General features: G+C 44.0%; 1 protein-coding gene across 1 annotated transcript in view; it reads left to right on the top strand.

The window, feature by feature from the left end:
- The first annotated feature begins 8 nt into the window (after positions 1–8).
- The window catches only part of spata5 (spermatogenesis associated 5), a 127,065-nt gene continuing 114,842 nt past the window's right edge, over positions 9–12,231 (top strand). Inside the window, exons 1-10 of the mRNA XM_021584047.2 lie at positions 9–273; positions 1,493–1,617; positions 1,814–1,971; positions 2,384–2,442; positions 2,750–3,418; positions 3,563–3,692; positions 3,834–3,890; positions 4,036–4,159; positions 5,121–5,222; positions 6,334–6,487. Of these exons, the coding sequence (XP_021439722.1) occupies positions 105–273; positions 1,493–1,617; positions 1,814–1,971; positions 2,384–2,442; positions 2,750–3,418; positions 3,563–3,692; positions 3,834–3,890; positions 4,036–4,159; positions 5,121–5,222; positions 6,334–6,487 (1,747 nt within the window). The 5' untranslated portion in view covers positions 9–104. The remainder of the gene's footprint in view (positions 274–1,492; positions 1,618–1,813; positions 1,972–2,383; positions 2,443–2,749; positions 3,419–3,562; positions 3,693–3,833; positions 3,891–4,035; positions 4,160–5,120; positions 5,223–6,333; positions 6,488–12,231) is intronic.

Genomic DNA, 12,231 nt, shown 5'->3' with positions numbered 1-12,231 from the left:
AACTGAACTTTAACCAGGAAGTATATATTAGCGGATTCACCCATGCTTGTGATCAAAGTTATGTTATACATGTAGCTATGCTATTGCAAAATTGAATTAGAGAAATGTCTTCAAAGAAAAACAAAAGTAAAGTTAGGAGAGTCATTGAAGGTGACAACTCAAGCGGACTGAGAGATGGCTCCAGTGACTCAACTAGCTTGCAAAGCTCGGGGCACGAGGGGGGAGGCAGCAAGAATCCCAACTCGTTCACTGTCATTGAATTCATTGAGAAAGGTAGCCAGCTACTGTATCTTGTTAGCTAGTTTTGCTGCACTTATGATACTATCATGATAACATGTCTGAATACAATGGAAATGTCATTTACCATGTAGATTGTTCACCAATGAACAGAGCTCTAGCACTGCGCATGCACTTAACAGTTACCTGATTAATGTATGGTGTAGCTCAGGGCTCGCCAACCCTATTCCTGGAGCGCTAGGTTTTCCCTCCAACCCAAATCTAGCGCCCCAAATTCTAATAATTAGCTGGTTTATAAACAGAATCAGGTTAGTTACAACTGGGATTTAAACGAAAGCCCACAGGAGGGTAGTGCTCCAGGAACAAGGTTAGAGGGCCCTGGTGTAGCTTGATACACAGACCAATCTTTTGGTTAAGTTGCATATGGGTACACAAAGCCCAATAATGGACTAAAGGAGCCTAACGTTACTCCTAACTGTCCAAGGACCATACCTGTTCCGTTTGAAGGCGAATTGGCTCTGAAAGCCAAATACTCAATCTAAACTAAAATCGTTTCTTACCTGTGGTATGTTCTAGAAATATAAATCCCTCTACTTTCATATCAGGTCAAAAATATTTTAACAAATGGAAAATACACACTTTTATAAGGTAGCACCTTATTTGAGGAGGATGGGCTTGTGGTAATGGCTGGAACAGAGTTAGGGGAATGATATCAATGTGTTTGATGCCATTCAATTTGCTCCGTTCTGGCCATTATTATGAGCACCCTCAGCAGACTCCTGTGCAGGACACTGTTTTAACCGATTTAAACACAGTTGTAGCCAACAATATTCTTCAGTGACATCAAGTTTGTGTTGTCCGTTTTCCCATTTACACACGTGTTAGGAGACACAGATAGTTATATAATTAGCATAGGTAGTCAACATTATTTTCTGTAAACACGCACTGTAACTCGGAGATATGGCCGTGTGGGAACACAAACCGTTTAACGGTGTGCATCAATTGAATATTTTGTTTAAAAAAAAAAGATTTCTCACTCATATGAAAGATAAGGTCCTTATGCTTCCGAAACCATACCGCAGGTGATGCGTGTTAATGTTCAGACTGAGCGTCGTGGTGCTTAACAAAAGACGCCTTCATCTAATGATTTATGTGTAATGTGGTGGAACTAAGAGTCATGATCACACGGCCTTTGCCATGCGTGTTACCCTCTTACTGTCTTACATGTCATCCCCATGTCAACATTTGTATACAGCGGATGATAAGCTTTCCAAAAGATGCAGAGCATTCCTTGTCCAGCTGAGCATAAATGCAATGAAGTCTGGTAACATTTGCATTGGAAGACCTGTCCTATTGTCGAGCAATACTGGGCAACAAGAGGTATGTCAACAGTGTGTTCATCAACGTAATAGGTATATTGTATATGTGCATGTACTTATTGACTATGAATCGAACAACGGGGAGACAATATCAGCAGTTGACCCAGAAACAGTCAATCTTGAATAATATTACACTAACCCAAATGCTGTCGAATAATTCCCAGGCCAAGTTTATATGCTGATTATTTTTTTTCCAGGTGTGTCTGGCCTGGCCGGCAGCGTCTTTCCCTGGCGGTAAAGTTGGCCTACTGAAAAGTACTCAGAACAGCCTGAAAGTGAAGCCTGGGGATGGAGTTACTGTTCATCCCCTGACAGGACCTGTGCTACAGGCAGAAGAGGTGCTTCTCTCCACCAGGTAAAGCAGTAGAGCTAAAGCTACTTGTGAATCCATAAATATGATGAACAATGATGTATTTGTCTGCCATTGCTGTCGTATTCCCCTTGGGTCTTTAGAGGTGTTGGTACATTGGGAGGAAGGACAACTTCACGACAGGAAATATTTGTTTTTGATACTCCCATTAAGTCAAATATGTCTGAATCCTGCTTACAAAAGGCACATACACCCATGGCAGCACAAAGTAGGCCAGTTTCCTTGCTGTCAGGTGATGATGTTTTATACTATAGGTTAATGTCGCCATCTGCTGTTGAGGCACGTGCAACAACAGTTTTATAGTCAATTCAGTGATGAGTCAGAAATTCCTTCACAGTTATGTTAATTGCATGATGAATATTACATTTTGTCTTTTGCTTTTCATTTATCAATGCAGACTAAAGGATGATGCGCTCAATTCGGAGGAATTCAGTAACTTCTTCCTCCGATCTTTGGGTAAGCCAGTTTATTTTTCATGGGGCTGCTGCAGGGTAGCCTATTGGTTAGAGCGTTGGACTAGTAACCGGAAGGTTGCAAGTTCAAATCCCCGAGCTGACAAGGTGCAAATCTGTCGTTCTGCCCCTGAACAGGCAGTTAATCCACTGTTCCCAGGCCGTTATTGAAAATAAGAATTTGTTCTTAACTGACTTGCCTAGTTAAATAAAGGTAAAATAAAAAAATATAGGAGGGATATGCAACTTTTCAATGTAAAACTTTGCATTGCATTACCTTAATAGTAAGTGTCCAAATGGTTATATTTTAGATGGAAAGATCCCACTCCCTGGAAACTCCCTATCCCTGACGTACTTTGGGCGAGCGTGCAGTCTGCGGGTGGAGCAGGTGAAAGGGGTGGACGGCCTCTCCCTAGAGAGACCCCCGCCTTCCCCGGGACTGGAGCCTGACCCGGAGGACACCTCTCTGATGAGCTCCGCACTGCGCTTTACCTCCGACCTGGGCTCCACCTCCATGGACCTGTCTCTGCAGCTCAGCTTCCTGACCATAGAGGAGCAGGCCGGGGATCCGGGGGAGCCTGGTCCTGCAGCCAGTACCCCCTGCAGGCCCTTTTGTGTGCCATGTGTCCCCCCAACTCCCCCCTGCAACCCACAGACTTCCACTGAGCCCAAGGAGGGCAGCCTCAGTCTGGAGATGGATAGGAGTGCCCTCAGCCCAGAGCAGACCAACACAGACAAACACTTGACTACTCCCCCTGGTGGAGCTCTGAGCACTGACACCTTCTACTGCCTCTCCTTTTCCACTAAAGTGAAGTTCAGAGACAGATACAAAGAGGCTCAAGAGGAGCAGATGGAGGATACAGCAGCCCAGAGGTCAAAGGTCACATATAGTATGATTGGGGGCCTCAGCAGCCAGTTGAACGTCATCCGAGAGACCATTGAACTGCCTCTCAAACACCCAGAGCTCTTCTCCAATTACGGTACGCAGATATGTTATTCATTTCAAGGTGGCACTCTGTACCGAGTTGAATTGGAAAATTCTTAATTAAAAACAATTTGCTGTAGCTCAAATTCATGAAAACTCAACTCTGATTTTATGCATTTTTGTGCTTTTGATGATACAGGAATCACACCTCCTAGGGGAGTTCTCCTTTATGGCCCCCCAGGAACAGGAAAGACTATGATTGGACGAGCCATAGCCAATGAGGTCGGTGCACACATGACTGTAATCAACGGTCCAGAAATCATGAGCAAGTATGGTCACATTATTCCTACCTAATGAAATGTGGTTGGGTACCAAGTATAAGTTCAATATCATATATTGAGGGTTAGTGATGCTCATACAGCCAAACCAAATTACCTTTGTTTAATTTTGTGTTCAACCTGTCTTTACAGGTTTTATGGAGAAACAGAGGCCAGACTGAGACAGATATTCACAGAAGCCTCTCAAAGGTAAATAATGAAAACAAGTGTCCCGTATTTGTGCCCTTTTTCTATGTGTTTTTCTAAATCCTATCATCAACATACATTTCACTACACAAAAAGTAGAGTATTCTAAGAAGTGTTCAACAACTAAGGCTTTGCATTGTTTACACAGGCAACCTGCAATCATTTTCATCGATGAGTTGGATGCGCTGTGTCCCAAGCGAGAGGGGGCTCAGAACGAGGTGGAGAAGCGCGTTGTGGCCTCCCTCCTCACTCTCATGGATGGGATTGGTTCAGTGAGTGCAATTACAGAGTATACACACAATCTCGACAGTGATACTTTTATTTTATAAACACATTAACCTTGGAAGTGCAGACTGACATCCAACACATCCCGCTCTCTCCTGGACATCCTTCAGACATTCTCTCTCTGTCTGTATCTCCTGAGTGTCTGCTGAATCTTGAGTGTTCTGTCAGCGAATCAGGCTAATGAGAAAAAGAGAGCTCAGGCCTACGATCAGAGATGGCTCGACAGCCGCCCTCCTCCCCCTTAGAGAACACAGGGAGCCTGGGAAACCCATCACCGCCGGTCTCCATGACGTGCCAAATTAGCATCACGTTATCGCCAAGTACATCTTCATCTCCCCAGCCCAGCTCCATGGTGCAGATGGTGCACTGAAGCAGCTGCTCTCCCTCCTGCTGTCTGTTTTCCAGACCAATGCTAAGGCTTGTTGTATAATCCAACCACCATGGGCCTGCTGCTGTGGAATGTGGAGAAAGCACTTCCTGCACCCACACGGAATTCCTCTCTCACTGTAATTTATTTGTGTTTTGGCCCCCCTGATAGCCCTGTGGTATTGGAGGGAGGTCAGTGGGGAAGGTGGAAATGGAATCATTTTTCCTCTCTCAGCCGGACCACCCTCGGAAAACACAGCAGCGTGTAAACTAGCCAGGGACGTTCATTTTCGCATATAGCACAAGGAGCTCTGTTAAAGTGTAAATGTTGCATTGCCAGAGAATGCCTGATGGTTTCAGAAGATGTAAACTAGTAAGTTATTAAGCCTTAGACACATTTACAGTCTGAAAATGTTGTTCATGTTTGATGAACCTTTAGTGCCGGTGTCATCGGTTAGGGCTATGATTAATGATTTATTACACCTACTGTTCCAATCCCTCTCTTACATTCAAACGCCTCGTTTATTGATTATCAATCTATATTATTATTTATTCCCTGACCTGGTTTGTCTCTTCCTCCAGGAGGGCCACTCAGGCCAACTGCTGGTCCTAGGGGCCACCAACCGGCCCCACGCCCTGGACCCGGCCCTCCGCCGGCCCGGACGCTTCGACAAGGAACTGGAGGTGGGTAATTCAGCTTAGCCAGAGTGAAGAGGTTATGCAGGGGTCAAAGTTCTCAGTCACTGCGACATATTTCTGTCATATGGATTCTGGTGAGGTTGTTTTTGAGATCATTGTAGAATCACTACGAGAGCGTAATATTCCTCTCGAGGCGCATTCAAGTTGGGAGAGCCAAGCATGTATTCTGACAAGCAGTCAATGCACAACAATTCTTAATGCAATCGCGGGGGAAACACTTTTAAACAGTTTTGGCAAATGTATTTTGAAATAAGTTTTGGCCTCTGTTAAAAAAGAGGGGGATCCCAGTTTTCCATTGATACCATGTTTATTTCTCTACTCCTTCAATTGCACACGTGGCATCGTTTTACAAATGCAGTTTTGTGCAGCTGCACAACAGAGCTCTTAAAGGGGCAATGACTTACTTTGCAATAGAAACAAAAAAAAGTATATATTATTTTAGTAAATAATAACAATCAGGATGTTGTGTCCAATGGGGTAAATGCAGATGGAAAAACCCCATGCTTCAGCCCATGTATTTATATCTACAGTTAGGCTACAGGTGATAATGCTTATTGCTAAATAGCACATCTGATAATATAGACCATGCATAGGCTAGGCTATATGCATGGTCCAATATGTTATTGTGTCCATTTCTGGAGGTGGAAGTTATATTTTAGATGGTATCAGCATGATTTTATTTTCATACATTTTGGAGTAGAAGTTTTCATTCACCAGAATTGAACTTCTCCATCCTTCTACGTAAAAATATTCCCGGGGAGGACCCTGCACCCCCTAAGCACGGGGACTGGAATTGGTCAAACTCGCAGCTTAATACATGTACAAAATGATCCTCTTTCCGTAAAAGCTTGATGGTCATGACTTTCTTACATGAAATGGGAGGTTAACTTGGCCTCTGAAAGCAGAATCCGCTTCATCAGTAGTCTGACACCATTGAAGCATCTGTTGACAGAGAAACCCAACCTCCATTTTTGTTACTACGCAAGCTGGCTGTTAGTGGTCGTAATTGCTCTTGCTTAACAACACTTCCTTGTATTTCAATCAGGATTAGCTAGCCGATGCACTATAAACTCGCTAAACTAATGTACGGTTACAGGTGGGCGTACCAAGCGCGGCGGAGCGTGCGGACATCCTACGGAAGCTGCTGACCTCTGTGCCCTGTAGGCTGACCCCCGACGAGGTAACCCAGCTAGCGGACGGCGCTCATGGATATGTCGGGGCAGACCTGGCCGCCGTCTGCAAGGAGGCAGGCAAGTAACGCTAGGCTAACCGCAAGCAAAGGCTATGTGATGTTTCTGTATGCTTGGCCCAATCCAGGAGCAACGGCCTAGCCCACTATAGCCAATGGGAGGCCTAAGAATTGAGGTGAGGGATTGGTATATGATACCGTTTATTCGTTATACTAATGTCCACCAATGTAGCTATCACCATTTAGCTGGTTACGCTATGAAAAAGCCATTTTTCTCACCACCGTATTGTAGCTTCTCATTATCTGAAACTGAGTGGCTCACCACACCAACCCTCTGAGACTCTCCTGACCTAAGGATGTGGGCTTTTACTTTGGCTTGTGGATCCCATTGAGAAAACTCTTTTTAAAGTAAAAAACAAACTTGTTGTGAAATTCCTCATAGCCCACATAGCTTTAACCCTGCAACCCAATCCCCCTAGCCGGTAAACAGTGTCAGGATAACAGGATGTTGGGGTGATTCTGTGGCCGACGGTTAAGAGGCCCTGTTGTGTGTGTGTTATTGTGTGTGTGTGTGTGTGTGTGGTGTGTGTGTGACCCTCAGAGCCTCTTGGGTGGTCTCGGGGACGTGGCGTATTGCATTTCCAGTTGAGGAGGGCTACTACTTCGGCTCACGGAAGCGCTCTGGTGAAGAGAGTGATTTACTGTCCGCAGAGGCCAGACGTGACTGGCAGTGTTTTCAGAGAAATCCCCTGGAGGGAAGATTCCCCCCCTCTCTCTCCGATGCTGAAACCCAAAGCACTAGACAAACACAGAACCTCACATGTGCACCACAGGAAAAACTAACTGTCTCCAGAGAAGATTGGATCTCTCTATCCGACCGTATCAAGGTTATCAATGCTATGGATCCATACATAATGGTAGTTCAGATACAGTATCGGTCACATAAACCCATTTCAACCCATTCCACATTTTTCTCCAGTGTCCACTCTGTGTGTGTGTGTGTGTGTGTGTTTTTATGTTTGAGTTAAGGGACAGTCAACTCTAATAGACCCTGTCCAGCACCACAAGGTTGATGTGTGTTTTTTCCTCTGTTGCCGTCTGCGACAACAACATACGGTCATGAAAACTTCTCAAGGAACCCCAGTTGTTTCCCCCAATTCCCAGTCCTCTTCAGGTAACAATGACCTGCGAGGGGGAACGTGGCTCGCTGCATCGTCTCTTCCTGTAAATAGAAGGGCAGTGAGGGTGTCATGCACACGAACGGATCGACCCCACGACCAGCTTCCCCCACCCCCCGCTTTTCCCTTCTCACCCCAGGACAGGGTCAGGGGCTTCTGACATCCTTCCCCCAGTCCCCAGCAGTACAATGGTGCCCTGCTTGCTGTAGGCTAGACCAGACCCGGCTGCAGAAGGCTATTTGTAGCTTATCCTGGTCTCTCTCTCTCTCTGTCTCTCTCGCTCTCCCTCTTTTTCCTTTTTTAAAATTCTTTCTTTTTCTCACCTGAGACGGACACTCTGTAGACAAAGGGAAAGATGACAAGGCCAAGACGGACGTCTGCACATTTGTGTGCTTCTGTGTTAGGTTAGCAAGAAAAGCAGATGTGAATAGGGAAGTGAGTTATTTTTGTGTGCATCGAGTTTAATATGTTTTTGTCTAATTTAACGCGGCAATCAGCAGTTGCTACATCAATTCTGATATGTCCCATTGTGTCTTGAAGGATATAATGTATAAATGCCTCATGACCTTAGGTCAACTGTCGTACCCCATCGGAACCCAAAATATAAGCTTGTTCTACTCCAATGTTTCTAAACAAATTAAATGTAAACAAACACCGTAAAGCCTTAACATGGTTAAAATGTTTTGATATCATGGAAGATCAGTCCTTGCAGTCAAGTGTGATCAAACCCACATCCTTTAAGTGGGGTGGCGAAAAAAAGTCAGTATCAACCACATACTTTCATGAATATACAAACAACGTTTCCATCCTGCAAGGATCTTCGCCAGGTCATTTCACCGGGAGTGTACTACACCCATATTTATAGACATAAGAGAAACGGCAATTAGAGCAGTCTATACATTATTCTCTTTGCAATGCAAGTCTATCGATGTCCCCCCTTCGCCTCAGGTCTTTGATATACTCGATACCCATGTACTTTAATGAGGCAACATTGTGTCTGGCTGTCATAAAGTGCATAGCGACTGGACTTTTGGGGTCTTGGTATCTGATTCTACTCCTATGTTCGGATATGTGTTTATTGAGTGCCCGGCGTGTCTTAACCACATAGGCCAGGCCACAAGTGTATTTCAATAGGTAGACTATGCTATGATATCTTTAATTTTAAAAGGTTTTCCTGTCATAGGATGGTCGAATGTGTGGCATTTGCTCGTGAAATTCCACTGTGTGCACCTGTAATTGCCCTTTGGACATGGTTAAAGAAGGTGTCCCATAGCGGTGGGGGACAATTCCCATTGCATACTAAATGTTTACCTATATTGCATGCTCCATGAATATGACCATAGTGCATGATTTATGGCCTTTATGGGGGCGGGGGGGGGGGCAGGATTCTTATGACATTGTGAGCAGTTGGGTTTGAGTTACATTTCCATAACGACAAGGGCTGTAGCTTTCAAATGATATGTCACTTTTTATTTTCTGACAATATATTTTTCTGGGGGTACCCTTAGCTCAGAGTTTAACAGGTTTTAAAAACGCGTAAAGGGAGAAATCAATTATGGTGAAGAGTTAATTGTGTATAGTCATTTAAAAGGGTGTTTTTTTTTCACACTATAAGGTCAATTTAACACTCAACATGATGATAATGCCCTTTTTGTGTAAAGGCTGTTTTTTTTAATAATTTTTTTTAATTGCTTGGAATTTCAGCCTGTTCGGGTGGGGTGGATTTTGGGCCCACATCATGACATCACAATGTGATCTGATTATAATAGATCAATGGCTGTTCATCTAGGTAAGGGGGTGAGGTCTTGACCATCCTGTCATCCAATCAGGGCTGTGTATTTAAATACAGTGCCTTGCGAACGTATTCAGCCCCCTTGAACTTTGCGACCTTTTGCCACATTTCAGGCTTCAAACATAAAGATATAAAACTGTACGCCCAATTTTTCAGTTTTTGATTTAAAAAAGTTTGAAATATCCAATAAATGTCGTTCCACTTCATGATTGTGTCCCACTTGTTGTTGATTCTTCACAAAAAAATACAGTTTTATATCTTTATGTTTGAAGCCTGAAATGTGGCAAAAGGTCGCAAAGTTCAAGGGGGCCGAATACTTTCGCAAGGCACTGTACCTGAAAATGTATTTCCTCACGCCCACTTGATCAGACTGAGCATTTCAAGGGTGATTACAAATATACTTTGGAGTTATTTTTGTATTAATGAAATAAACACACAGTGATTTATTATAGATGTTTTAAGAATTAAATTACAAAGGTAGCCTGTTGTAGACCTATTGATTTTAATGTAAGTTTCTACAAATATTTTCTCTGTTGTCCCCATCTGTGATCAACCCTAGGTGTTTTTCACTGTTTTGAATGGAGTCCTGTCGGCCTGTCCCGGCATGCTTTCTCTCCCAGGGTTTTTAGGCGTCTTTATGTTGTCGTTATGATGGTGAACTGATCCTAGTGGTGGCAGATGAATCATTTCCTGAGTCTAAACAGTGTAAATTGCTGTGTGCCACTTCCGGACCAACTATTTACAAAGCCTTCTAAAACAGGGGAAGCCCTTTGGAAAATGAAGGAGAATAGAAGCCTGTACTGTTCTTAAAATGTTGGTTTTTAAGATATATTTTTTTGCCTTGTATGCATTTTTTTTTCTTCCAAAAAATAGTTACATTGTGTGTTAAGCTTCATGTATGACTAGCTAGCTTGGTTGATGCCTCAATTTAATCAATTTTGGAATAAGGCTGTAACATAACAAAATGTGGAAAAAGGGAAGGGGTCTGAATACTTTCCGAATCCACTGTAGATTTGATGTGCTATGAGTATTATTTTTGTAACTGTGGACCTTTTAGTTCTAAACTTTGGAATTCATTCTTTGGAGGTAGTTCATTTGAACCTGACCAAAGAGAGATGGCGTACAACAGACAAGGACACCCTGGTTTTAGCTCGTAGCCAGCTTTGTAGTATTTCGTTTTTTTCATTGTTATTTCTTACATTTCTTACAGACGTAAGTAACTTTTGGATATTAGATTGGCGGTCACTCACCAGAAATTCAAGCAGAAATTAGGCTTCCCTGACCTGGATCCTTTGTTTGAACTTCCGAGGCAGCTCTATTCATTCCGGGGGCTGCACCGAAACGCAAATGCTGGATAAGATGTAGGAGTAGGGCCCTAGTTAAACTTGGGCGGTGTTCATACCATCCATCGCTTCAGAGTATAGTATTTGCTAACCCTCAGTCCCTGGACAATAAAGTAGACGAGCTCAGGGCGAGGATCTCCTTCCAGAGAGACATCGGGGACTGTAACATAGTATTACAGAATCATAGCTTTCTCTGGATATATTGTCCCTGTCCATTCACCCAGCGGGGCTCTCCATCCATCACACGGACAGGAAAAAATAACTCTATGGAAATAAGAAAGGCGGCGGGGTTTGTTTCATGGTTAACAACTTATGGTGTGATTGTGGTTACATTTTGGAATTCAAGTCTTTTTGTTCTCCCGATCTGGAATACCTCACTATCAAATGCCGACCGTATTACCTCCCGGAAATCTGAGGGAAAAGCTACCGAAATTCTAGCAACACATCTCCTGTTTTACACGCGCAACACAGACCCTGGTTCATTGCTACTCTCCTTTCCGGGATGGCTACAAGGCCATCCCCTGCCTCCATTCTGCTCCTCCCCCCTATAGGCAAAATCTTAAACAGGACGCTCCCGTGGCAAGGACTGTTCAATGTTGGTCTGACCAATCGGAATCTATGCTTCAAGGCTGTTTTGATTAAGCGGACTGGGAACTGTTCCGGGTCGCCTCTCAGAATAGTATCGATGTATACACTGACTCGTTGACTGGGTTCATCAGGAAGTGCATAGTGGATGTTGTTCCCACTGTGACGATTAGAACTTATCCAAACCAAAAGACGTGGATAGATGGCAGCATTCGCGCTAAACAGAAAGCACAAACCACCACATTTAACCATGGCAAGGTGACTGGGACCATGGAGGTTTACAAACATACCAGCTACGACCTCCATAAGGCAATCAGAGGTCAAACGACAATACAGGAACAAAGTGGAGTAGCAATTCAACGGCTCAGACACAAGATGTATGTGGCAGAGACGCCAGATAATCACAAATTACAAAGGGAAAGCCAGCCACGTCGCGGTCACCGATGCCTCACTCCTGGAGGATCTAAACACCTTCACCCACTTCGAGTAAAACAACATTGAGCCGCCGACTGTCATGAGGACTGTGGGCTCTCGTTCTCCATGGCTGACATGAGTAAGTCATTTAAGTGTGTTAACCCTTGCAAGGCTGCCCGGCCCAGATGGCATCCCAAGCCGCATCATCAGAGCATATGCAGACCAGCTGGCTGGAGTGTTTACTGACATAATCAATCTTTCCATATCCCAGTCTGTCCCCACTTGCTTCAAGATGTCCGTCATTGTTCCTTTACCCAGGAAAGTGAAGTTAACTAATGAAATGACTAGCACTCACTTTTGTCATCATAAAGTGCTTTGAGAGGCTAGTTATTGATCATATCACCTCCATCTTTCCCGACACATTAGACCCACTACAATTCACATATCACCCCAACAGATCCACGGATGACGCAATGGCCATTATACTGCACAC

Source organism: Oncorhynchus mykiss, chromosome 31 (genome assembly GCF_013265735.2).
Source record: "Oncorhynchus mykiss isolate Arlee chromosome 31, USDA_OmykA_1.1, whole genome shotgun sequence".
NCBI lineage: Eukaryota > Metazoa > Chordata > Actinopteri > Salmoniformes > Salmonidae > Oncorhynchus > Oncorhynchus mykiss.
The sequence above is the reverse complement of the archived record's forward strand: the minus strand, read 5'-3'. Positions and strand labels throughout refer to the sequence as shown.